The sequence below is a fragment of the Pseudophryne corroboree genome, chromosome 2 (assembly GCF_028390025.1).
Source record: "Pseudophryne corroboree isolate aPseCor3 chromosome 2, aPseCor3.hap2, whole genome shotgun sequence".
Classification (NCBI taxonomy): Eukaryota; Metazoa; Chordata; class Amphibia; order Anura; family Myobatrachidae; genus Pseudophryne; species Pseudophryne corroboree.
In genome coordinates this window covers 149,190,570-149,217,774 of record NC_086445.1, presented here as the reverse complement: position 1 = coordinate 149,217,774, position 27,205 = coordinate 149,190,570, and the positions used below count along the sequence as shown (strand labels likewise).

The window sequence follows — 27,205 nt, the reverse complement described above, 5'->3', positions numbered from 1 at the left end:
GGTGTGCTGCTGTGGCAGGTGGGGAGGGCCGGTGCAGGGGTGCCGCGGGAGGGTGAGGGGTGGTTGCGGGGGTGCCGTGGGTGGGAGAGGGGCTGGTGCCTCGGGTGGAGGTCCAGAGCCACCGCGGGTGGTGGAGGGGGGTGTGTGGGGCTGCCACGGGTGGGGCTCGGAGGTACTGCAAGTGGGGGAGGGGCGGGTAGTGCTTCTCCTCCTGGAAGCAGCTAAGCTGCTATCCTCCCTTTGGCAGTGGGTCTCCCGGAGACTCGCACAGCAGTCAAGCAGCCAGTCACTATTGTTAGCGCTGGTGTCCCAGAGTACTTCGGCACTAAGGGCTGCTGGGAGCTGTAGTTTGTTTAGTGCACTTCCCTGTAATGCGGCGCTTTGGGACACCGGCGCTAATAATAGTGACTAGCTGGCAGAACTGACTGACTCGCTGAATCAATGTAAAAGGTGAGAGTGCTGTGCGGTGTCAGTGACACTGCACACCACTGTCACCTTTTACATTGATTCAGCGTCCAGACATTACCCTCCGCAATATCACCCACTCTATCCGTTACATTAGCCATCTCGGGCAGACCAGGTGCTGTGTTGCGGAGTCAGGGCCTGTGGGGATCTGGGTGCGGCTGTGGCAGGGAGGCACTTCTGTGACATCACGCGCAGAGGAGGCTCCAGGGCTTAGAGAGTATGCGGTTCAGGGAGGGCTATGAAAGCCTTCCGCTGCGCCGCTTTCATACACATCTATGCAGGTGGCTGCAGCAGCTTTTGTTCCACCTGCGCCGCGGCTAGGGAGTGGGGATTGATGAAGCCGTAGGGGGCAGGCGGACTGGCAGCAGGACAAAGGACGTTGCAGTAAAAGGATTTTTATACAGCGCAGAGACTTGCTGCAGATGCAGTGGCATACCCTCCAACTGTACTTTTTTGGCAGGTACAGTACCTTTTTTTTTAATGGTCTGTACCGATTTTTGGCTCTCCAAACTTCCATTGAAAGTATAGGAAAAGGGGCCTGGCCACGCCACTTTACCTGTGGCCACGCCCCCTTTTCGAATTTGTAGCGATTTTATGTGTAAATTGTTGGAGGGTATGTTGCTGCAGATGCAGTGGGCCTATTTTAGGGTGTGGACCTGGAGCTGCAGCTCCATCAGCCCCATTGTTAATCCTGCTCTAGGAACACACAGCAGCCAAATGGCAGAGCCTCCCATTGGATGTAACCTGTGTGGGAGGATGTTTCTCTCCCAATCAGCTGTGGACTGGGTGTGATAGACCTGCTGCTAACCCAATGAGAGCTCCTAGCCACGCCCAGCGTTATCCACACAGTGACAGATCTGGGAGATAAGTTTGTTAGGAGCCATACAAACAAAGCATACTATTTTGTTACAGAACCATGTAAAACTGAAGACAGAACTTCCCACTGCTTTTATACTAAGTCTAAAACACAGCCATTGGGTGAATTAAAACCTATAACACATGGTCTCCTCTCTGTGGCATGTTGATGCCATCTAAACCAATAATACGTGGTCTCCTCTCTGTGGCATGTTATATCACCTAAACCAGTTCTCAACCTCGGTCCTCAAGTACTGCCAACAGTTCATGTTTTCCAGGTCTCCTCACAGGATTGGAAGTGAAATAATTTGCTCCACCTGTGGGTCTTTTATAATGTGTCAGTGAGTAATGAATACGCCTGTTCAACTGCTAGGTGACCTGGAAAACATGAACTGTTGGGGGTACTTGAGGGTCGAGGTTGAGAACCACTGACCTAAACCAATAACACATGGTTCTCCTCTCTGTGGATGTTAGTGTCACCTAAAACAATTAACACATGGTCCTCCTCTATGTGACATGCTGGTGTCACCTAAACCAATAACAGATGATCTTCCTCTCTGCGGCATGTTCCTATCACCTAAACCAATAACACATAGTCCTCTTCTATGTGGCATGTTGATGTCACCTAAACCAGTAACACATGGTCCTCCTCTATGTGACATGCTGCTGTCACCTAAACCAATAACAGATGATCTTCCTCTCTGCGGCATGTTCACGTCACCTAAACCAATAACACACGGTTCTCCTCTCTGTGGCACGTTCATATCACCTAAACCAATAACACATGGTCCTCCTCTCTGTGGCATGTTGGTGTCACCTAAACCAATAACACATGGTCCTCCTCTATGTGGCATGCTGGTGTCACCTAAACCAGTAACAGATGATCTTCCTCTCTGTGGCATGTCGGTGTCACCTAAACCACTGACAAATATCCCCCTCTTTGTGGCAAATCGGTGACACCTAAATTGCTGACAATGCATGCTGTTGTCATATTAATCAATGTAAGATGATTTTTCTCTTTATGAAAATACTGATAACAGGTCAACCTACAACTGACCTATTCGTGGGATGTAGTCAGGATCCCAGCAGTCAGAATGCAGGCAGCACCGCCACAGCTATTCCCACTCTTGGGTGTCCACGACACCTATTGAGTGGGAATAGAACATGTGGAAAGCGTAGCAAGCTGCTGCGCTTGTCCCCTTGCCGGCATTCTGGCGGTCGGGATCCTGGCATCTGTATTCTGACCGCCGGGATCCTGTACCCAACCTGTGGGTCAGTATGATAAATCAGCAAACAAGCACTGTGGCTGTTCTGAGGTACCGTAAATTATACAACGCATTGGCACCTTCCTTTAAAATAAATCACAAATGTGTGTATAAAAGGTTCTGTGGTGTAAGTACAATGGGATTAATTCAGAGTTGATCGTAGCAGCAAATTTGTTAGCAGTTGGGCAAAACCATGTGCACTGCAGGGGGGGGGCAGATATAACATGTGCAGAGAGAGTCAGACTTGGGTGGGGTGTGTTCAAACTGAAATCTAAATTGCAGTGTAAAAATAAAGCAGCCAGTATTTACCCTGCACAGAAACAATATAACCCACCCAAATCTAACTCTCTTTGCACATGTTATATCTGCCCCACCTGCAGTGCACATGGTTTTGCCCAACTGCTAACAAATTTGCTGCTGCGATCAACTCTGAATTACCCCAATGTTGAGCAAAGTGCTATGAGCTGCGCACTTTAATAAATAAATGATGCACAGTTTCATAGAGAATAAAGTATCCTACAATCACATACCCTGGTTGAATCGCTGATCTCCATCTGACCAAGGAGTTTGCCATTAATGCTGAAGTTACAAAATCGTCCTCTCTCGTAGTATATAATACAATGGCCCTCACTGGAAACTGAAATCAGACGTGGGTACAAGCAATTGTCCGGCCCCTCCAGAGCTCTGAGCAGATCCCCAGTAATGGTATGAACCAAACATGGACCTTCTGAAGAAAAAGTAAATAAAACACAATTTAAAATTGTACACATTATAGAAAAAACTTTATGTTAATTGATGTTTTAGGATTACCAATACATAAAAAGGATAGAACACAGTATATTTGGTACGACGGGATAGGGGTTCCTTCTCTTTGTTTTATTTTTAACTATTTCCGGATGAAGTAAGAAATATCTATTCTTAAAATGGACAAGTCCAAAAAGGTTGTTACAGTACTAAATGTGTTCTACCATGCCGTTGCTTCACATTTCTCAATTAGTTAAAGTGACCTTGAAAATTGGGGTTCAATTATAATTGTAAAGTGTAATGGACCATGCTGGCACTATATAAACATTGATAATAATTATGATAACGTCCATTCGTCACTATGTCCCGGGGGGGGGGGGTACAGGACACCTTGCATTTGTAAGAAGCATTTATATACATGCACCAACAAGTTTTGGAAAATGTGATTGAAATTATTATTTTATCAAATTTAAATGAATGTATTAATTTCTGACGTTTTACATTAGACAGACTTAGATTTTTCTTTCCTTAAAATAAAACAACCCAGTTTTGCTTTGCCATAGTATTCTTAGCATTCATTATTACAGTGACGGCTACATGAGCCGAGTACCGTATACTGTATTTCCATGTTCTCAGCTTAAAACAAGTTAATGTATGGTGGAAAACAGCACGTTTATATGTAAATGTCAATACAGGTTGAGTATCCCATATCCAAATATTCCGAAATACGGACTTTTCTGAGTGAGAGTGAGATATTGAAACCTTTGTTTTCTGATGGCTCAATGTACACAAACTTTGTTAAATACACAAAGCTATTAAAAATATTGTATTAAATGACCTTCAGGCTGTGTGTATAAGGTGTATATGAAACATAAATGAATTGTGTGAATGTAGACACACTTTGTTTAATGCACAAAGTTATAAAAAATATTGGCTAAAATGACCTTCATGCTGTGTGTATAAGGTGTATATGAAACATAAATGCATTCTGTGCTTAGATTTAGTTCCCATCACCATGTTATCTCATTATGGTATGCAATTATTCCAAAATACGGAAAAATCCGATATCCAAAATACCTCTGGTCCCAAGCATTTTGGATAAGGGAGACTCAACCTGTACAAGAAACACAATCCACGGACACAATACATAATAAAAAGCTAAGTTATTCAAAGCAAATTGGCCAATATTCTGGTAAGGTCACCGGGCCCAGAGCGAGAATAGTTACACAAGGCTCTCCCCGTCCTCTTTGCTTTTGAAAGTGAGAAGAGAGATGTAAAGAAAATGCAGTTTATGGGTGACTGCCTCTTGTTCTTTCAGCGAAGCGCAGATTACTCACTCCTGGCTGCACAGACATAGGAGCAAATTGGCATCTCACAAAAAGTCACAATGAAGTCTGTAATATTGTGTATAACACATCGCACACAATCATTGTGTTTCAAAGCACAATTCATGTGGGCGGTTTCTCTGAAGTGCTTTTAACATAAATCTATAAATGTTCCCTGTGATCAATCAATAACCAATAATGCGAGTAGGGGCATTTATGTTTTACCGGACTGTTCAATGCTCTTAACTGATGGTGATAGCAAGTTGTGTGTATGTATATTATATATAGAATTTATTTTTATATATATATATATATATATATATATATATGAAATGGACAAGTGTTTTGGTGCTGTGTTATCATTAGTGTAACACAATAAAGGTAATAGATCAGCATCACAGTTTATAATAGTTATTCATTTGCCTATTCAGAAATATATATATATTTTTATTTCTTTTTTTTTTCTTTTCTTATGCAGCTCCCTTTCATTATATTACACATATATATATATATATACTCTCACACACAGCTTATAGCTTTTGTTCAGTATAGAGCTATATGTCTAAATCTCTATATATCCAACATCTGTCTGTGCTCTGCTGTTTTACAGACGTCAGTAGTGGGCATGAGGGAAGTGTTACGTTGGAGGAGATACCGTCCACACTCCAAAAATATAAAACTGTAACATAAATGGTTTCTAGCACACACAAAAAAAGAACCCTAGTGTGTGTGTGTCCATGTGTTAGGGATTATAGATTATAAACTCCACTGGGGCAGGGACTGATGCGAATGACTGAAATAGTCTCTGTAAAGCGCTGCACAATGGGGGTCATTCTGACCTGATCGCTCGCTGCAGTTTATCGCAGCGCAGGGATCAGGTCAGAACTGCGCATGTGCCGGCGCATGGCTGACAGCCGACGGGTGTCGTTGCCTAGCGACCGCCTCTGCCTGATTGACACAGTGGCGTTTGGCCGCCATTTTGTGGGCGCGGTCCGGCCAACTCTGGCGTGGTCAGACCGTGCGGGGGGGGGGCAAGCCGCAGCGGCTGCTTGACGTCACACGTAGCCGCTGCAAGCCGGGCAGCGATGAGTAACTCCCGGCCAGCGTGCAAAAGCTGCACTGGCCGGGAGCTACTCCTGAAGTACAAAAGCATCGCCGCTGTGCAATGCTTCTGTACTTCAGTGACGGGGCAGGGACTGACATGCGGGCCGGGCTAGCCCTGTGCTGGGCGTCCCCACGCATGTCAGTGTGGATGATCGTAGCGGTGCTAAATTTAGCACAGCTACGATCAACTCGGACTGACCCCCAATATGCGTGCACTATATAAATAACTTAATATATGACTATATAATAAAGGGCCAACACTGGCAACAGCCATGCTACCGAATGGCAGAAGCTGCTTCTTATTCTGATAGCAGCAGAGAATGGAATTAAAAACGCTTTGCTATTGGCTACTGTCTTTCTGGTGGAGAAGTCCCAGTGCAGCAGAGGAGAAGCCGCACCACTCCCGGCTGAGGATCGCTCAATGGAGCGGCGAGATACTAATAGTGATTGTGAAGCTTCGGGAAAAACACACAGGTGACACTTACACAACACTGATGGCTAAACAGTAGGAAAAAGATTAAGAAACAGATTTCCAGTTGTTACAAACAAAGGGCAGTGATTAAGTGTCAACAAGCTGGAGAAATGAAAGGACATAAAAGCTGCTATTTAGAATGAAAGAGGTAGCTTATGAGAAGTGCATGCTCGCGGAGAGTATCAGGCGTGTCCTTCTGTATAGGAGGTGGATCCTGATCAAAGTAACCAGCAGCTTAGGTGTAAAGTGCAATCCAGAGATTTCCTCAAGCGCTTCTGACATCTGTCCTCTTATTTAGAAAAATACACTAAATGAAACCGTATACCAAAGCCTGCTCAGGGGAAAATCCAATCAAAGGATCGGAGTATGTTCACTTGTGTCAGACAGGGACAAAATAGCTTGTAAGCTAATCATCTGGGAAAATGCATGTAAATCCCCTAGTCTGTGTAATATATTCTCCATTTATGGAGGAAGAATTCATCAAAATCCGATCACTCCACTGGAGCAGTATCAAATAAAATAAAAAGAAGAAAGAAGAAGAAAATAGTATTGAATGCTCATATGAGTGAACAGACTGAGGGACTACCAGGTATTCTCTTACTACCAAACTCCTATCCTCAGGATGCACCCTTCCCGGCCCGCAACCACAGGATGTACCCCTTCCCAGCCCCCAACCACAGGATGCACCCCTTCCCAGGCACCAAAGGACACGCCTTCTCAGACCCAACCACAAGACTCACCTTCCCAGCCTCCAACCACAAGACGCACTTCTTATTCCCAGTCCTCAACCAAAAGACCCAATTTCCCAGTCCCCAACCACAAGACAAACCTTCCCAGTCCCCAACCACAAGACGTACCTTCCCAGTCCCCAACCACAAGACGCACCTATCCAGCCCCAAACCACAAGATGCACCTTCCCAGCCCATAACCACAAGACGCACCTTCCCAGCCCATAACCACAAGAAGCACCTTCCCAGCCTTAACCACAGGATACACCTTCCCAGCCCTGAACCACAAGATTCACCCTTCTCAGACCCCAACCAGAAGATGCACCGTCCTAGCCCCCAACCACAGGATGCACCCTCCCAGCCCCTAATCTAAGGACATGCCTTCCCGACCCTCAACCACAAGACAAACCTTCACAGCCCCCAACCACAAGACAAACCTTCACAGCCCCCAACCACAAGACAAACCTTCCCAGTCCCCAACCACAAGACGCACCTTCCCAACCCCAAACCACAAGATGCACCTTCCCAGCCCATAACCACAAGCGCACCTTCCCAGCCTAAACCACAGGATGCACCTTCCCAGCTCTGAACCACAAGATTCACCCTTCCCAGACCCCAACCACAAGATGCACCATCCTAGCCCCCAACCACAGGATGCACCCTCCCAGCCTTTAATCTAAGGACATGCCTTCCCGGCCCTCAACCACAAGACTAACCTTCACAGCCCCCAACCACAAGACTAACCTTCACAGTCCCCAACCACAAGACAAACCTTTACAGCCCCCAACCACAAGACAAACCTTTCCAGTCCCCAACCACAAGATGAACCTTCCCAGTCCCCAACCACAAGACAAACCTTCCCAGCAACCCCAACTACAAGACGCACCTTCCCAGCCCCCAAGCTCAGGATGCACCTACCCAGTCCCCAAGCTCAGGATGCAGCTTCCCAGCCCCCAAGCTCAGAATGCACCTTCCCAGCCCCCAAGCTCAGAATGCACCTTCCCTGCCCCCAAGCTTAGGATGCACCTTCCCAGCCCCCAAGCTTAGGATGCACCTTCCCAGCCCCCAAGCTCAGGATGCACCTTACCAGCCCCCAAGCTCAGGATGCACCTTCCCAACACCCACCAAAGGACACTAGTCATGTAGACCACACATGTCAAACGTGTGGATCTCCAGCGGTTGTGAAACTACATTCTGGAGGGCCATGAGTTTGACATGCCTGATGTAGACAGTGATGAAATGTCAACATGTTAGAATGTAGACATATCACCTCTGGTGGGCCAGCGGTCACTTACCTGCTCCCAACGGCTGCAGCAGCTCCAGGGGCATCTTCCAGATTCTGTCTCTCTGTGAGTGGCGTTCTACTAAGCACAGTAACCCTAACCTTTCCTCTAGTCCCTAATCCTAACACTCCCATCTCTCAGGCTAACCCGAATGCCGACATTTAAACATTTTAACAATGTCGATATCCTAAAGGTCAACACTGTAGTGTCGATATTGTTACTGGTGACCTAATGACTATATCGTGTGTAGTGTAAGGAGTTTACTACGTAACATCTTGTGTAAGAGGCTCCTATGAGTGGCATATCCTTGTAATGATAAACTGTGTGCTTACAGGTCCCGGGGCTGAGCACTATCACAGATAAGGAAGAAACAATTTTGATAAATCTGTGGCAACAATATTCATTGGGGAAATTATTGTTGTAGGGAAAACATTTCTATTTTGTATAAAAAAAAAAACTTTTTTCCAGATAGCTGGTGCATATATAAAAATGCTATATATAGAGAAGTATTGTACAAACCTTTAGCTCCGCTGATGACGAGACCCAGTTCTGCACACACTGACACACAGACCACCTCATGGTCATGGCCTGTAAGAACTGCTCTTGGAGCAGGGTAATCACCTGAAAAACAGGAGTTTGATGCTGTAAAACCATTGGCATAGGCAGCAATACTTCTCTTCTGCAGCTAATACTATAGAGTAAAATAAATGAACATACTACTGAGCACTGTGGCTAAGATCAGGCAAATGCTGATTATTATGTTTCTGCCTGCTAAGTCTCTTTACAGACTGATAACCACAGTGCAATATCACACACAAGTATAGAAACAAATACAGAGCAATAAATGATCTTTAAGCTTAATAACTAGAGAACCTTTTACATAAAGAAAGATTATAAAAAAATAAAATGTAGTTCTGCTATAAGTCTTATGATACTAGGGCTAGAAGTAAGCCGCCATTTCTCCGTATAGAGAGTAATGTACCAGGAACAAAATGGCCGCCAGCTTTCTATTCTGTCTTCAGTAACAATGTGACACCACTTTAGGAATATATTTATTAAACTTCACACGTCAGATGCATCCGCACGCCACTCAAGCACACTTATCTTAGTAAATAAAGACACAACAACCGTAATTGGCGTGAAAGGGGTCAGCTTTTTATTTTGACCGAGAGGAAGGCCTATTAATACTAAAACTAAAAATGCAGACTTCCCTCTCTAACTAAGGTGGCGGGGAGAAGAACGGTTAAGCATGATAAACAACTTAATAAGGGTGATCCACTTTATATGACAAAATAGAGCAATAAACATATGTGTGTGAGGGGGCCTTCTGCCCAAGATGTTCCGGGATCGGCCTGCTGCCTCCATCCCGAGCAATAAAAAACATATGTGTGAGGGGGCCTTCTGCCCCAGATGTTCCGGGATCGGCCTCCTGCCTCCATCCCAGACATCGGAAATCCAAAATCCAAGGCCAGGGGTCGACCTTCTGCCACTACCCCTGCCCACCAACAGTTGTAGGGACGGAGGTACGCCCCGCCCCTATAGGGTCAAAAATTGGGCCTCCGGCCCCGATATCCACACATGTTTATGGTCTATCATATGGGCCCACCAGGTACGGTGGTGCCCATCAATTAATACTAAGACTATAAAATACCTAAAAGTTCACCCGAACTTACTAACAATAAACTCCTTCAGTTACGCTAAAATAACCGTTCAGAAACCGGCCACCAAAAGCCGACACAAATAACTCCATTGGAGCAACCAAAAAACCAACTCCCCAGGGCGGGAGGGTGGGTCACGGAAAACCAGGAAGAGACAGGGTGTCCTAAGTCTGAAGACTATATGCATGTCAGACCAGCCCCTATACAGAATCCAGCCAATCACAATCCAGGCAGCTTTTCTTCAGTTCCTCCCATAAAAAATGTAACCCCTTCCGTGCCAGCGTGTTGCATTAAGAGGCGTGCCGCAAGCGCAGACGGCGAGTTTATGCTGCTTTCGGCCACATTCATGACCTACGCAGTCTTTCTGTTACAGAATATGTACATGTTTCTGCTGTAAACTATTTATGTTAATAAGACAAGCTGAGTAAGGTTAGTTCATACGTAGTTTTTTTTTCCAATAAAACAGCAATATGAATGCTTTAAGCGCAAACGGCAACCTTCCACCAACAAAAAATAAAATAAATAAGTAAAATGTTTTATTCTCAGATCACAGACAAAAAGACAATGGATGAATCTTAAAGGAAGATGAACGCTTCATCCTTCCCAGGGACAGATGCCAAGCATTGCAGCGATCATTCAGAATTCAGAGATGCGTACACTGTCACATCTTAAATGATAGATGTGGCAAAGGGCTAAAGGCTAAGGAACAAAAAGGGCTTCAGGTGAAGGGAATCTATTGGGAATAGAAACCTTATTGCTTCAGGCTTAACCAATTCAGCAAAAGTGTGGCCATCTAGCTATTTGGAGGGTCAGATGGGGACAGTAGAATGCAGTGCATCATTAGTTTGGAAGAAATTACATTAGGTCCTAAGTGTAGGAGAGATTTGTGAAGAATAAAATAAAAGGATTTGCAACATACACAAGAAAAACTGCATTTTTGTGATATCATACACAGTGAGTTTACTAGAAAGGAGTGGTTGGACCTACAGGACATTTATCACAAGAGTGACACTACACTGAAAGAAAAATTCTTCTTACAGAAAAGAGATCTAACAAATAAAGCATGTTCTGAACGGTTCTTATAACAGGTATGGTATCGGAACCCTGGCATTCAGGATCTCGATACAGTCAGAATGCTGGACATGCATAAGCAAACGCAGGGGGAGGGGAGGGGGTTCTGGTTGCCTGGAAAGTGGAAACCCCCCATTCTATTGGCCACAGACTCAATGAGGACCATAATAGCAACAGTATATAATACGATTACTTGAGCTGCCACCACATCATGCAGTTTAAGGGACAGAGCGGAGCTGCTGCACATGCCTAGTAGCAGCGGCTTCTTCTACCAAGTTTGCTATGTGTGTGGTTCTGAACACTCAATCACTGCACGAGAGAGCAGCTGCCAGGAAGAAGAGACAGGAGCCTTTCATGAGGTGGGAGAGTGTGTGCTCATAATGTCCAGTTCTGTCTCCTACAGGTTCAAATATATATGTGTATTTATATATTATGGGATGTTTAACCTTTTCCTGACCACTTGTTTTTTTTTATAGTAAATATGTTTGCTACTGTCTATACTATAGACCGCTTATATATTCAGAGTATAAAAAGACCAATGTGTACATATATGTGCAGGGTCGGTATTAGGTTCGTCAACCACTTCCCCAGACTCCCATCCTTGCTCCAATGTTCCGCAGAGTGAGAGATTGTAGAATGCATTTGGAAACCACCTTTTAGAAATCCTGCATTTGCCCCTGATGTGGGTGGGTGGGTGGGTGGGTGTATGTGGATGGTGGTGGTGAGGAAGGGGTGTTAGTGTTAGGCTGCGGGAGGGGATGGTTAAGGCTAGGGTTAAAATACTTACTGAGATCCAGACTGCCGGGATTCCAACACCATCCAGAGACATGTATGCACCAAGATCCACAGGCTAATAGCATAAATAGGGTCAGATATGTAGACAATGGTGGTAGGTAAATGTAAGAGGAAAGAGCTAGCAAGTGATGCTTCTCATAATATAGGGGGTAAGTAGGGGGCTGCTAGTAAGGGTGAGGTAGTGGTTGGGTGGGAGTAGGTTTTGTAGGGGATTTGTTGGAGATGCACAAACTATGTTGGGGATTGAAAGTCTGTTGAAAGGCTTCACATGCAACCAAATGCTACGAAAATTTGTTAGGACATTCTTGCAGGAACCTCGTTATATATTCAAGTTGGTATATTTGGCAGAATTTTGTGGTGACTTCTGAGATAGAGGGAGGTTCAGGGTTTTTCCAAATGACAGCCATGATGCATCATGAGGGGTACTTAATAGCCCATGGTATATTAAGCCATTGGCCTCCTTCCAGAGGTTCTCAAATTTGGAGCAGGAACACTATTTGTGCGGCAGGGTGCCCTTATGCCCAGTGTTCCTCCAGCAGTGGTCCACCAATGTCGGACACAATGTACACGAAAACATTTATTTTGCAAGTATTCTATTTAATGCGAACATGCAGAGGGAGCCTTTCACTGCTCTCTTTCTTTCTGTATTCAAAGCTCAGTTCCCAGGTTCCAAGACCTCCCTTACATAACCTGTAGTTCTATAGTTTCTTGTGGTTCCTACAGGGGTTATAAGAGGGTAACAAATCCTACAACTTTGTGGCAAGGCCCATCGAATTGGATCTTTTAAAGCATAAAGACTTAAAGAAGTACTATTGAATCTGGTTTCAAGACAGGATCAACGCTAAGTGTTAATGACTGAGTTTGATGCATTGAGAACAAAAATCCTGTTGGGTAGTACCTAAGCGTTCCTGAATCTTTTGGAACCCTGGGAATACAAGGAGGGGGCTAGATCACTTAGGAATTGATATTGCATTTGGGGCATTCTCCAGATACCTTGGGGGAAACGCTACATCAATCTACAAGGCATGATTATAATAATAATAATAATAATTTTATTTATATAACGCTTTTCTCCAGCAGGACTCAAAGTCACTTCACAGACATAAAAACAACCCCAGTGAACACAGTACACAGGATTTAGTATAACAGCAAGTAGAAAACCACAGAGGGGGGGAAGGGGGGGGGGGAACTAGAGAACACAATAAGCATGATGCAGGTTGGTACAATTGTTTTGGGTAATAAATTCCATGTGACACTTGCTGGGGGGGGGGGGCTTTGGCACAGCACGCTCACTTGCATGAGAGCCTTACTAGGCTGATGGCCAGATGAGGGCAGATGATTCTTTTTTTTTGGTTTTTGTCTTGGCGATTTATTATTTTATTTGGTAACTGGTGAAGGGGTGGGAGCAATGGTCAGTAAATTGTGGTGGTGGAGGGGGGGTGAGGTTGGTACTGATTTGGCAGTCAGTAGGCCCCAACAATGGGGCAGTGACATTATGGGGGCAACAAATAATGTTGTGCCTAGGGGCAGCCTGGCCCTTAAATTCACTCCTGGCAAGGCAGCCTTCTTGGGTGCACTATGCAGGATTACCCTGGGTGGAGTAGGTCACACCTGAAAGAGATGATACAAAATGGGTGGCTGAGGCGTCCTAACGCTTAGAGTAGGACCCTAACATAACTGTCAGATCCATGTATTGTACATCCTATCCACGAGTGTACCAGGTAAGGCAGCCATACAGAGGTTACACTGTGGGAGATGAGCCATATAAGGACCCTTATTATTATTGTTTTTTTATTAATTTATATGTAGAGTCTGACAAGACCCACATGGAGAGTGTAAACCTTACAGTAGGACTGAGTTACTCGTAGTGTTATATACCCATCATCACTACCCTAGTGGGCGTACTTAGTATGGGTAAAGGAGATTGGGGATCTCTGAGCAGATTCGCCCAATCACCCTGATGTGTCCATGAGCATGTCAGGAGACAAGTTGGGGCAGGTGTGAAGTTAAATAACACTTATAAGATTACGGAGACTCAGGTGCTCTCATGCTGGGTACACACTAGAGCAGTGGTAGCCAACCCTGGTCCTCAAGAGCTACCAACAGTTCACGTTTTCCAGCTCACCTGGCAGGTGCACACGTGCAGTTATTACTAACTGTCACATTGTAAAAGATCCACCGGTGGACTCTGTGAGGAAACCTGGAAAACGTGCACTGTTGGTAGCTCTCGAGGACCAGGGTTGGCTACCCCTGCACTAGAGGATATATTGGAGATGCGGTTATGTGATCGACCGCCGGTCACTATACCGACGCCGGGATCCTGAACAGTGAACAGCCCGACGGTCGGCATGCTGACCAACAGGGACTATTCCCACTCGTGGGTGTCCACGACAACCACAGAGTGGGAATATATCCTGTGGCGAGCGCAGGGGCTTCGTTGCGCTCTCCCGCCGGCCATCTAAAAGCCATGATTTCGCCATTGGTATGGTGACCAGCAGTCTCTCAAACGCCAGTCACACGAACCCAACCCATATATCATCTATATCGCTCTGGCAGGATCAGAGTAATATTGTTTAGTGTGTGTGTGTGTGTGTGTGTGTGTGTGTGTGTGTGTGTGTGTGTGAAAAGTGCGCTCCCACGGGTCTTTCCCTGGGTCATCCTGTTGGGCTTAAAGCACATCCAAAGGACGATCCTGGCAACATCATACACTCTAAATGTGGCCTTATATACATATAACTATTCTGTGTATCTAACAATTTAAGTTAACTAGGCAAATTTGACGTATTGACCATATTTTTGCATTACAATCAATTATAACAAAATATAGACAAGGATGACCATTCCTTTACATTATACCATTATCGTATGCAGAACAATTAATGGGAAATTATGCATCGATAAACCCTTACTATAGATAGGGTGTATTCTCCTTTTAGCACAGTATTCATTCCATTGAGACGCAGAATGATTAAGATAAAGCTACTTGTAAGTACACCAAATGCATAAGGGCAGACAGCACACAATGATCCTATAACACAAAGCAATATAGGATTTATATGGACCATGTGTGCTGGAACATACACTCTAAAGCCAGCGAGAACGTCCGTTACTGAAATAGCTGCGATCCACCCAGAGAAACTGAAGCCCGCACCTATAGTGAGTATCCTGTTGGAAGTAAAGTAATGAGAAATGTCAGGTGAAGTCCCAGGATCAATGAAATTCCAGGCACTGGGGACATAATATGAATAGCATTGATCCTTTTAAAGAACACCAGTCAGAGGCTGAGCGTAATATATTGCACAGAAAGGCTCGGGAGGATAAGCAGGCTATTCCGACATACCTACCTGACAAAAAATTCAATCACCCTGTAGCACAAGCTGCCTGCGCTCCTCCGCCGTCGCTCAGGACGGAGACTGCTTCCAATTAAACTGTGCAAATTAATTTTTATCACTTTCAAATTGCTTTCTGGATTTGTGAAAGCTTGTGTTTCAGTGATGGCTTTTGTTCCCCCCTCTCCCCTTCTGCTCTGCCATGGCATCATCTGCTAGAGATATGTCGGGTGAGCTCTGTGTAGCCAGGGAGAAAGAAACAGGCATCCTATAGGTTTTACATTTCTACTATGCTATTAATAGCATTGGTACCGAGCACCATTTGTACCAGCAAGGTGGCACCTGCCCTGGCTCTGTGTGCCACCTGCCCTGGCTCTGTGTGCCACCTGTAAGCATTTTAAAAATATGTTCTTTTATCTTTTTTGCTAGTCTGTATAGTTTCCTTGCTATCTAGAACAAGGAATAGTATTAAAATGTATATGCATGGATCCACCCTGAACCTCCGTCACTGACTTTACTTAAAACAAATTTATTTTACCTTTTTAGAATGGAGTGGGTGGGAGTGACATTAGAGAAGGACAAAAAAGCAGAAAAGTTCTTTGATGTGTGGGAGAGCTATGTGGCCACACTATCTACCCCTATAAAATCACAGCTACATGAATCTTTAACGAATACTGTGTGGTATATGACCAGGGTATTGGGAGGGGACCCGGAGGGGACCCGCCCATTGTCCTGTGATGCCCTTTGTTTCTGGGTGCCCTGGGGGGTGGGGAGACTGGCGCGGACACTATTTTTACTATTTCTTCTTTTTTCACTAATGTGAGTATTGGGAATTTTTGTCAACTAGAGGAGACAACTGTTTTAATGTACTGTTATACCGACACTTGTATGTGACACAGAAGAAGCTTTGTATAAATTGGTAGTACAGGTTGAGTATCCCATATCCAAATATTCCGAAATACGGAATATTCCGAAATACGGACTTTTTTAAGTGAGACTGAGATAGTGAAACCTTTGTTTTATGATGGCTCAATGTACACAAACTTTGTTTAATACTCAAAGTTATTAAAAATATTGGCCCTCATTCCGAGTCGTTCGCTCGTTCTTTTTTTTCGCATCGCAGTGAAAATCAGCTTAGAGCGCATGCGCAATGTTCGCACTGCGACTGCGCTAAGTAATTCTGCTATGAAGAAAGGATTTTTACTCACGGCTTTTTGTTCGCACCGGCGAACGTAGTGTGATTGACAGGAAATGGGTGTTACTGGGCGGAAACACAGCGTTTTATGGGCGTGTGGCTGAAAACGCTACCGTTTCCGGAAAAAACGCAGGAGTGGCCGGAGAAACGGGGGAGTGTCTGGGCGAACGCTGGGTGTGTTTGTGACGTCAAACCAGGAACGACAAGCACTGAACTGATCGCACAGGCAGAGTAAGTCTGGAGCTACTCTAAAACTGCTAAGTTTTTTTTGTTCGCAATATTGCGTAAACTTCGTTCGCACTTTTAGGATGCTAAGATACACTCCCAGTAGGCGTAGACTAAGCGTGTGTAACTCTGCTAAATTCGCCTTGCGACCGATCAACTCGGAATGAGGGCCATTGTATTAAATGACCTTCAGGCTGTGTGTATAAGGTGTATATGAAACATAAATGAATTATGTGTATGTACACACACTTTGTTTAATGCACAAAGTTATAAAAAATATTGGCTAAAATAACCTTCAGGCTGTGTGTATAAGGTGTATATGTAACATAAATGCATTCTGTGCTTAGATTTAGGTCCCATCACCATAATATCTCATTATGGTATGCAATTATTCCAAAATACGGAAAAATCCCATATCCAAAATTCCTCTGGTCCCAAGCATTTTGGATAAGGGATACTCAACCTGTATTTATATTTACCTCTTATAGAACCCGCAAACCACAAACAAGGACAATTGGAGTGTGTCAAACTTCAAAGTTTATTGTGATATGTTAATGACATGTACAAACTCTCTAAGATCAAATGTACCATGTTTGTTGATATATATAAAAAATAAAAATGTATATGCAGCTGAATGTTACACCTGTAAGGGCTAGGGTAGGAAACAGGCATACCTCAACAGGCCTCAAGTATATATAAAACACATCACACACAGTTTGTCACAGCCTCCATTTATGACAGAAAGCAACAATAATACACATATTAAATAGGATTAGACTTAGTACTTACGGATTGTTGTAATATAAAATTAACCAATAGATTAAGAGATTTTGGACATATGCAACCACACAAAGAAAAGACTAATGGACTAAAATAAAGCAAAGACTAATTGACTACACAACCTGGACGCAATCACTGGGACACAGGCTAAATCCAGGAGGCCTACACTCCCCTCCCCCAACATACATACAAGATGACTTATGTTGACTCAAATGTCAATGTTTATTGATCATGGCATTACTTATAGAGACAACCTAAAGTTCAATATTCACTTACAAAATCATTTATCTTCATAACTGTTAACAAAATCTCAACATGTCAGGCTGAACAAAAAGTAATTGTCGCAGAGCAATAAAACAATTTAATGGCCACTGAATCATTAGAACATGACAATAGATTCATAATATACATGTGGACATCCCATGCATGTCCTACACCCTGGAAACATATGGTACACACACACACACACACACACACACACACACACACACACACACACACACACACACACACACACACACACACACACACACACTAAGCAGTAGCACAAAAGATTTAGCAAGTCATATTGAGCTATTCCATTATATTTACAGTGGACCTGTCCCAGTCACACAGTGGAGGCTTCCATATTGTTAAATGATGCAACCTATCAATTTACTAGCAGCCAGTGACATCACTGAGACACATGAACATTCATGAGCCTAAATGTATTATTTAAGAGGTACTGGTAACTAGTGAGCTCACGTCCTACATTTGTACAGCCCACCACAAACTGCAGGACGCCACCGTGAGTAGGTGACAGAACCATGTTACAGATATATATATATATATATATATATATATACAAAGCACTACCTGAAATGATGTGGACTGTAATATGATGGAAATCTCTGAGCACAACTAGTAAGTATAACTACAATGAATTATGTTATGATACATCAGTCAGGTACAATGGTTTATGCTTTATTACAAAATAAAGTGGAAAAAAAACTACATATACATGCATTTTTAACCATCCAGAATAACAATGTCTTAAGCACATACCATGCTTAAAATACTTGTCATTTGCTAATTGGATGTAGAGGAGCAAAAACAGATAATTAGTTGTCTTGGCTGTCATAAAATAAAAACGGAATATAAAAAAAACATTTAAAAAATGAAACACCTAGCCCAGTTAATTATAATAACCTCTCCGCTTTTCCACAGTCACGTCTTCCATATTATCTCTCTTATATGCAACTCCAGATGACAGCATTTGCAATCAAATCCATTGGCAAGTGTTTTATCAGTATATCTTCTTTCATGCACGCCCAATATTGTTAACTATCTGAATTAAACCAACAATGTGCAACTTCCTATTTTTCTATTCTTTATCTAACAAGCCCTAATTTTCTTAACAAAGTTTTATCATCTTTTATTTTTAAGATACTACAGTGTTCGCAGTGCTGTACTGTACAAGGAATAGATTAGACACTTCACATATTACTAGTACAGTACAATTTAAATACACATATCTCAGGAACAACACACAGCAATAAAACGTCAGACTAGATTAGGACAGGGATACCGGGGTCAGGGTAGGGAGACTCACTGTATCCTGTAGGGCAAGCAGCGATAAGTCAGAGGGAGGCAAAGGCACTTGGGCACTCAGTGAGCCTGTACCTAATTTAGAGAAGAATAAGAGGAAAGAGGGCCCCGCCCACGAGAGCTTTTTTTTTTTTTTTTACTAAGGGGTGGGTTGAACAATCAGAGGGTAATCTGAGAAGGATGATAGAGATTTAGAAAGTGGGCTGATAAGTGTGTTCTGAGTGCACTTTGCTGCTGGTGAGACCGGTAGGAAATTTAAGATGGCAAAGGAGTGAGTTCCAGAGGAAGGGAGCGGATCTGGAGAAATCTTGGAGGCGGTAGTGAGAGGAGGCAACCATGGCAGAGGTGATGCTGTGATTAGAACAGAGAGGGTGGGAATGTGGGCAGAGGTGATGCTACGATCAGAGCAGAGAGGGTGGGAATGTGGGCAGAGGTGATGCTACGATCAGAGCAGAGAGGGTGGAAATGTGGGCAGAGGTGATGCTACGATCAGAGCAGAGAGGGTGGGAATGTGGGCAGAGGTGATGTTGCGATCAGAGCAGAGAGGGTGGGAATGTGGGCAGAGGTGATGCTGCGATCAGTGCAAGAGTAGAAAGTGGGAATGTGGGCAGAGGTGATGCTGCGATCAGTTCAAGAGTAGAAAGTGGGAATGTGGGCAGAGGTGATGCTGCGATCAGTTCAAGAGTAGAAAGTGGGAATGTGGGCAGAGGTGATGCTGCGATCAGTGGAAGAGTAGAAAGTAGGAATGTGGGCAGAGGTGATGCTACGATCAGAGCAGAGAGGGTGGGAATGTGGGCAGAGGTGATGCTACGATCAGAGCAGAGAGGGTGGGAATGTGGGCAGAGGTGATGTTGCAATCAGAGCAGAGAAGGTGGGAATGTGGGCAGAGGTGATGCTACGATCAGAGCAGAGAGGGTGGGAATGTGGGCAGAGGTGATGTTGCGATCAGAGCAGAGAGGGTGGGAATGTGGGCAGAGGTGATGCTGCGATCAGTGCAAGAGTATAAAGTGGGAATGTGGGCAGAGGTGATGCTGCGATCAGTGGAAGAGTAGAAAGTAGGAATGTGGGCAGAGGTGATGCTGCGATCAGTGCAAGAGCAGAGGGTGGGAATGTGGGCAGAGGTGATGTTGGAGGAGTAATTATGGGCTATGTAAGTGGGGGTGAGGAGTTTGAACTAGATTCTGTAGGGGATTGGAAGGTCAGTGAAGCAGGTTGCAGAGTGGAAGGCTAATGTGGGAAGCAGTCATTCCATTGACAGTAAACACATCGACAGTCAATATATGGACGGGAAAATGCTGATACAGTTGTAATAGCAGTTAAAGCATTTTAGCCCTGTCAGCATTATAACTTTATATACTGTATGATCATAAAACATCATGTTTAAAGTTATAATGACCTCACAGTTCACATGCTTTAACAGTCATTACAACCGCGTCAACATGAAGTCATCGGCATTGTCACATTTTGATTAAATACATCATTCACGACTAACGCCAAGCAGTGAGACATGAAATAAGACTAGACTGAAGTGAAGTCTATAGACTGTAAGCTTGCGAGCAGGGCCTTCCTGCCTCTATGACTGTTTGTTATTACCCAGTTTTATCATTGTTATTTCCAATTGTAAAGCGCAACGGAATTTGCTGTGCTATATAAGAAACTGTTAATAAATAATAAATAAGTGGGTAATGGCGAGTTCGGAGAAGGCCATAGAAGAGGAGGTTACAGTGATTGAGGCGGGAGACTTGGAGGAGAGTCTTGGAGATATTGAGAAGAGGTCTGATCCTACCGATGTTGGATGTTGCGGAGGAGGAAATGGCAGGATGAGAGATATACTGAATCTGGGGGGTGAAGGAGATGGAGGGAGTAAGGGATGATGCCTAGACAGTGGACATGAGACATGTTGATGGAACTGTAAGGTACAGTATGTATAGGCCAGAAACGTGCAGTCAGGGGAGGCTTAAAATAATACAAAGAAGATACTTATGACACAGATTTTGTGTCATAAGTATATTTGTATTGTTTTAATCATTTTTTTCCGTGTTAAAAGTGTTTAGGAGGCACCGCTGTCGGTGCCTCCCGCTGACAATGTAAAAGGTTCCGGAAGTAGGGGGCGGGGCCAAGCAGCGGGAAGTAAAATCCCAGTTAAAAAAAGCCCTCTAAGCGGCACTAGTATGAGTGCCTCTTTGACAGGGGCGTGCTTTCAGCCCATATGAAAGCACGCCCCTGTCACTGTGGAGGAGGTGATTGGGCGCCGGACATCCTTTTACATGGCACCGGTGGAGGCTGTGGGTATTATCACCCGCAGCCGCTGCTATGCCGTGACAACCCCTCCACATCAGCTGCTCTCCCAGCCACCTTCCCCCTCGCTGCACCACAGTTCCTTACTCTCGGAGACCCGCCTGGTGCAGTTGATCGGGCTGACTCACCCCCTCCTATGCCGGATGACTCTCAACCGCGGCACGGGCCAGTCACAGCTGGCCCGACTACAGGTGGCCCCTGGGACCTGCTGGACAGCGCCGGCCTCGGTGAGTGTCAGAGATCCGGAGCGGTAGGGGGGGTGGGGATGGGGGCGGGCGATGGGGGAGTGTAATCACCGGCAATAGACGGATCAGGAGCAGGGGGGGGGGGGGGGGGGATTGTAAGCAACGGTAATAAAAATAGCGGGAGGGAGGGGGGGGGGGGAGAGAGAATAGTGACCACTGCTCCCTGCATGTGTGGCCTGACCATTTGGAGACCTCGACAGGGGTAGTGCTCAGGCGGGCAGTGGAACTAGATTGAAGTTACTGGTACCAGGATAGTCTGGTCTGCTACCAGGAAGGTGTCCAACTGCTGTTGCAAGCCCTCAAGGGTGCAGGGCAATGCAGATCTCCCTCTCCCTGTCACCCACTAATGTCGCACTCGCTTTAGCGTAACCCTCTCCCTGTCACCCTCTTCCTTTCATCACCCTCTCCCTGGCGTCACTCCCTGTCACCCACTGCTGCCACCCTCCCCGTCATCTTTTCCCTGGCATCATCCACTGCTGTCACCCTCTCCCTGGCGTCACCCTCTTTCTGTCGTCACTCTCTCCCTGGCACCCTCTCCCTGCAATCACCCTCTCCCTGGCATTACTCCCTGTCTCCCACTGCTGCCACCCTCTCCCTGGCGTCACCCACCCCGTCACCCTCTCCCTGGCATCATCCACTGCTGTCACCCTCTCCCTGGCATCACGCTCTCCCTGTCACCCTCTCCCTGGCGTCCACTCCCTGCAATCACCCTCTCCCTGGCGTTACCCCCTGTCACCCACTGCTGCCACCCTCTCCCTGGCGTCACCCTCCCCGTCAACCTCTCCCTGGCATCATCCACTGCTGTCACCCTCTCCATGGCGTCACGCCCCTTCTGTCACCTTCTCCCTGGCGTCACGCTCTTCCTGTCACCCTCTCCCTGGCGTCACCCACTCTCTGTCATCCACAGCTGTCACCCTCTCTCTAGCGTCACCCTCTCCCTGTCACCTACTGCTGGCTATTTTGTTGTCCAGGACTTCCATTAACTTAATAGCGCCACACCCACGGTGCTATTAAGTTAATGGAAACTCTGGACAACAAAATTGCATTCATGTTCTCCTCCCACTCCCTCCCCAGTCCCAAACAGTAATTTATTTTTTTCTATAAAAATTTACAATATATTAGCCGCCTGCTCATCACAAGTTTAATGAGCAGGCAGGCTGCGGGCATTGGCAGCAGTGGCGGCATCGGACTGAGATGCGAAATAGTGGCGGAGTGCCAGGGCAGTTGATGTGTGGGCGAGTTTGTAAGGCGGTGGTGGGGGTAGCGGGCATTGGCTCAGGGGCAGTCGCGGGCATTGGCTCAGCGGCGGTAGGGGTCATCGGCGGGATTCGGCGGACATTATGGCTGCAGTGCCTCACCAGCCACTGACCTCACCGCACGCCACTGGTATAGGCGTAGATACACATGTTCTGCTGGTACATTAGTGATAGGGCTGGTGCTAGTATGCACTGATCATTACGACAGCAATTAAAACAATTGTATGGATAGGGGCGGCACAGTCGCATAGATGCGTACAACTAGGCAAACGGGAGAATATCTGCAACATGGGTATAATTACACCCAACATGCATTCAGCTGTGAATTGGCCCCTCTCAGTGTACATGCAAAGATCACATTCATAAGTATCTCATTTTCAAATAAACAATACTAAATCCAATAAGTTGTAAAGGGGGTAACAGTACAGCTGTATACTTACCCAGTATAGAAATCCAGCATAGAAAATGAAGACTTACTTGTAACATAAATGCTTAGTAAAGATGGAAGGCAATTCACTGTATTCAACAGAAACAACACTGTAGCACTTACTGTTATTTGGATTGTCTCCTATGATATGGTGTCTCCCACTCCAGTACCAGAGAAGCAGGGTGGCGTCACGTGACCCTGACACTATATAGCAATCGCCACCAATGTAGGACTCTGACCTGGCCAGACAGGTGACTACATCCCAGTGTCCAAACACAATCTGAGTTAGTTTTCCTAGGAAAATGCAGACAGATAATTAGCATACTGTTGTGCGTGAAAGACTGAGGGACACTTATGGAGTTCTTACATATGGCAGTAACCATTGGCAATTATCAAGTACAATCATACATGGATGTACATAGCAATGCAAAAATGTCTCCAACTTTCATTCCCACAAACCCATTATGAAGCCTTATTCCTAATAAAGAACCATGTAGAACAGGTTAGGCTGCTCCTCGGAGTGTCTGTCTCTAGTGTGTGGCTACACAACACACAATGTACCGGAGACCATCCAACAAGTAAAAATGTGTTACAGTGACGTAATTCCGCCATGCAGATAACAAAAATAGCAACAGGGTTTAATCCTTGCACTTTAAATAATAATAAACATGGAAAGATATTCTCCGGTGATTCCAGCAAATATTGCATTGTCCTACCGTGTGACAGTGACTTCGCAGAACGCCATGTCACACATTGATTCTTACACACAGAATTAGATGCAGAGTCCATCTGGGTTCAGCATTACCTGTCTCTGTTGAGTATACCCTGAAGCTTTTGTCCCAGAAGCCACAGATGAGGATGTAGCGATTATCCGCAGTCACCACAAAACAATGCGCGTTGATCTGGATGCTCTGATCCACAAGATCTGTGATCTGGCGTTTGGTGACTCCAGAGTTATTGGCTATTGGAAAAATTAAAGAAAATAATGATTTGTGTCCCTACATAGTGACTACACTATCATTAGAACGCTTGTCTAAGCATACCCTGGCTCTGATTCAGACGTGGCTGCTGTGTGCATCGCTGCTACCTTGGATGCGCAGATATGGTAATGCAGCAGCAGGCCTCTGGTATAAGTATACGGCTTCTGCATGCATGTGTGATCCAGTGCTGCATCTTAGGATGCAGCATCGGATCACTGGTGTCGTCGTTGGCTGGCTGCGTGACCCATTGGGGTCATGAAAGCCAGCTTCTGCAGCAGACAGGAAATCTTGGCCTCGTAACTTCTCCAAAACGAGGGCAACACGCCTCCATTTTGGGAAACGGGGACCATCGCCGCCCCCTTACCACCTCTAAATGGCAGCATACCGTCACTCAACTGAAGTCGGCAGCGGTTATGCTTTAGAAGACGCAGTATGGGTCCTGCACACGCACAAAGTACCGACCATCTGTAAATGCGCCGGGACCTGAGTCAGGCCCTTTGTCCATACATTATTACACTGTACATTACACCAGGGGCGTCAGAACGTTTTTCAGTTGGGGGGGCAAGATAAAATCTCAATTTGGCGCCCCTAATTTATGGCCACCTTAGACAGGTCACTAGTACCTGTACGAAACTTTATGGAGTAGCAGTGAGTGAGTGACCCCTTATATACATTATGTCTGGTAGCTCCCTTACAATATGCCTGGTAAAGGGCCTAATTCAGATCTGATCGTAGATGTGCTAAATTTAGCACATCTACGATCAGTTTCTCAGACATGAGGGGGGACGTCCAGCACAGGGCTAGTCCACCCAGCATGTCTGGCTCCCCCCCCCCCAATCAGGCAGAGGCGATCGCAGCCCAGAGATGCTGTCAGCATCTCACTGGGCTGCAGCAATCCAGTCTGAATTAGCCCCAAAGCCCCTTATATACATTATGTCTGGTAGAGCCTCTTACACACATTATGCCTGACAGAGCCCATTCTATACACTGTAGAGTGTCCCCAGTGCCAGATATACATATATGCCCCCAGAGCTAGCTATACATATGTCCCCAGAGCCAGATATACATATATGCGCCCAGTGCCAGTTATACATATTTCCCCAGTGCCAGATATACATATATACCCCAAAGCTAGATATAAATATATACCGCAAAGCTAGATATACATACATGCCCACTGCACACATCACTGATATATGCCCCCAGATATATATATATATATATATATATATATATATATATATTTATTCCTAAAGGCAGTTATACACAAGTTCCCAGTGCCAGATACATAAATGCCCCATGACCCAGTTATACATATGTCCCCAGTGCAGGATATACAAATATACCCCAGAGACAGTTATACATGTGTCCCCACAGTGCCAGGAACACATACCCCCATAGGACGCTGGCTGGCCGGGCGCGCGGGCAAGCAGGAGCGGGCGGCCCCAGCATGTCAGTCTCTCCCCTGCGACGTCCGCGTCCTGCCCCAGCAAAGCTTGCGCATATGTAATGAGCGGCTTGACGTCATGACGCTCAGCCGCTCATTACTTATGCGTGATCAGAGCATACGGGAGGAGCAGCAGCAGCAGCACTGACTGTCACTGTCAATGACAGTGACAGTCAATGAATTGCGGTCCGCGGCTGAAGTGCTCTTTATGTGCGGCGCCTATCTCAGCCGCGTACTGTGGCAGCAGGCGCCTCTCTCATGTTTGGGGGGAGCGAGCTGCCCCCTTGCCCCATTCCGACGCCTCTGCATTACACACAAGTTATCGCATGATAAAGGAAAGCCACAATCATGTGAAATGGTTATATATTGTGTACTTATTGAGTGGTAAACCCATACAAGTGTTCTTTATTTCTCCATGATTTCTATTGTATTTATGAGAAAAAAAGGCATTTGTTTCCCCCAGCACCCTGAATGATAACCGTAACCAGATATAAATTCCACATAATAATAGAATTCAGAGATCTTCGTTACACATATTTGCGCAAATGTGTTTATTGTATTTATGAGTCTATGGCTAATACTTCATTTGACCCTAATGGCTACCCATCCCCTATACTCAGTAATGCAAGACTGTTTACATTGCACCAATACTAGAATGCAGCTGATCTGTTCCACTGGAACCACTGACTACAGTAAGACAATTCTGTTTTATTTGTGATAACAACAATTGGTTGTGACGTAAATAATATAATATATGAATGATGAAAATCGTTTTAAAAACTTCAGAAATTCCCTAAAGCCAAACAAAGTGATGCCGACATTACTACAGATTACACGATTGTCCATACTTACCAATTAACGAGTCCATCTCAATAGGAAGATGGTGGGCTTGGTCCAGCGAGTACCCTGGTGCTCCTCTCAGACCTGCATGGTGGTGGATACGGTCACATGTCATATCTCTGTATAGGCTGCATGCTGTACATTACTCTGGTGTGCAAATATCAGGCCGCTCTCTCCTGAATGCTCAGGTTGAGGTGGTATATTAAAATTCACATATATTTTAATTAGATAATTGCTGTCAAACTAATAATCTCAAACCCAAAGTCCACTATACTTTATACTAATCGTGTTGCTGCAAGTACACATGACGACATATAATAATGGAGGGAAAATATGGGTCCAAAACACATCAAGATTTATCTTCTCCTTTCTGTATATCCTGAGGCAAAGACCTCATTTGGCTGCTTATCACTCCCCACACATGGTTAGAGGAATGTGTGTATAACTGTGTATAACATGGTGTGCTTTGTCACTCAGGGGACAACCTGACAAGAGGTTGTTGCTGCGCTCTAGTTGTGTGTGTACCTCAGGGGAAGCAATGTGCCAGACTCCTACTGTGTGAGCAGGGGCTACGTAGCCAGGTTTTCTGTGGAGAAACAGAACTCGGACCCAAAGGAAGCACAAGTCACAGAGTAATAATGAGAACCACAACCGATAAGCTTCCAGACACCAGCACTGTGTAAAGGGCATGCTAACTGAGGCAATATACTTGGGTGACCTGTATTGCTGGGGGATAGCTGTGTGTAGAATGGAGAGTTGTCCTAGAGAAAACTTTTCTATAAGAGGGGTTCCCACAACATTGTATGATTTCTAATATAGTATGCTATACAA

At 45.2% G+C, this 27,205-nt stretch overlaps 1 protein-coding gene across 9 annotated transcripts in view; it reads right to left on the bottom strand.

Annotated features, from left to right (window-relative positions):
* NBEA (neurobeachin) overlaps positions 1-27,205 on the bottom strand; it is a 1,049,301-nt gene that overhangs the window by 10,664 nt on the left and 1,011,432 nt on the right. For all 9 annotated transcript variants that reach the window (XM_063951811.1, XM_063951806.1, XM_063951798.1 and 6 more), the window contains 5 exons: positions 26,387-26,458; positions 23,913-24,068; positions 23,231-23,401; positions 8,761-8,862; positions 3,116-3,312 (listed from right to left, as the gene is read on the bottom strand). In XM_063951811.1, coding sequence (XP_063807881.1) covers positions 3,116-3,312; positions 8,761-8,862; positions 23,231-23,401; positions 23,913-24,068; positions 26,387-26,458 — 698 coding nt within the window. The remainder of the gene's footprint in view (positions 1-3,115; positions 3,313-8,760; positions 8,863-23,230; positions 23,402-23,912; positions 24,069-26,386; positions 26,459-27,205) is intronic.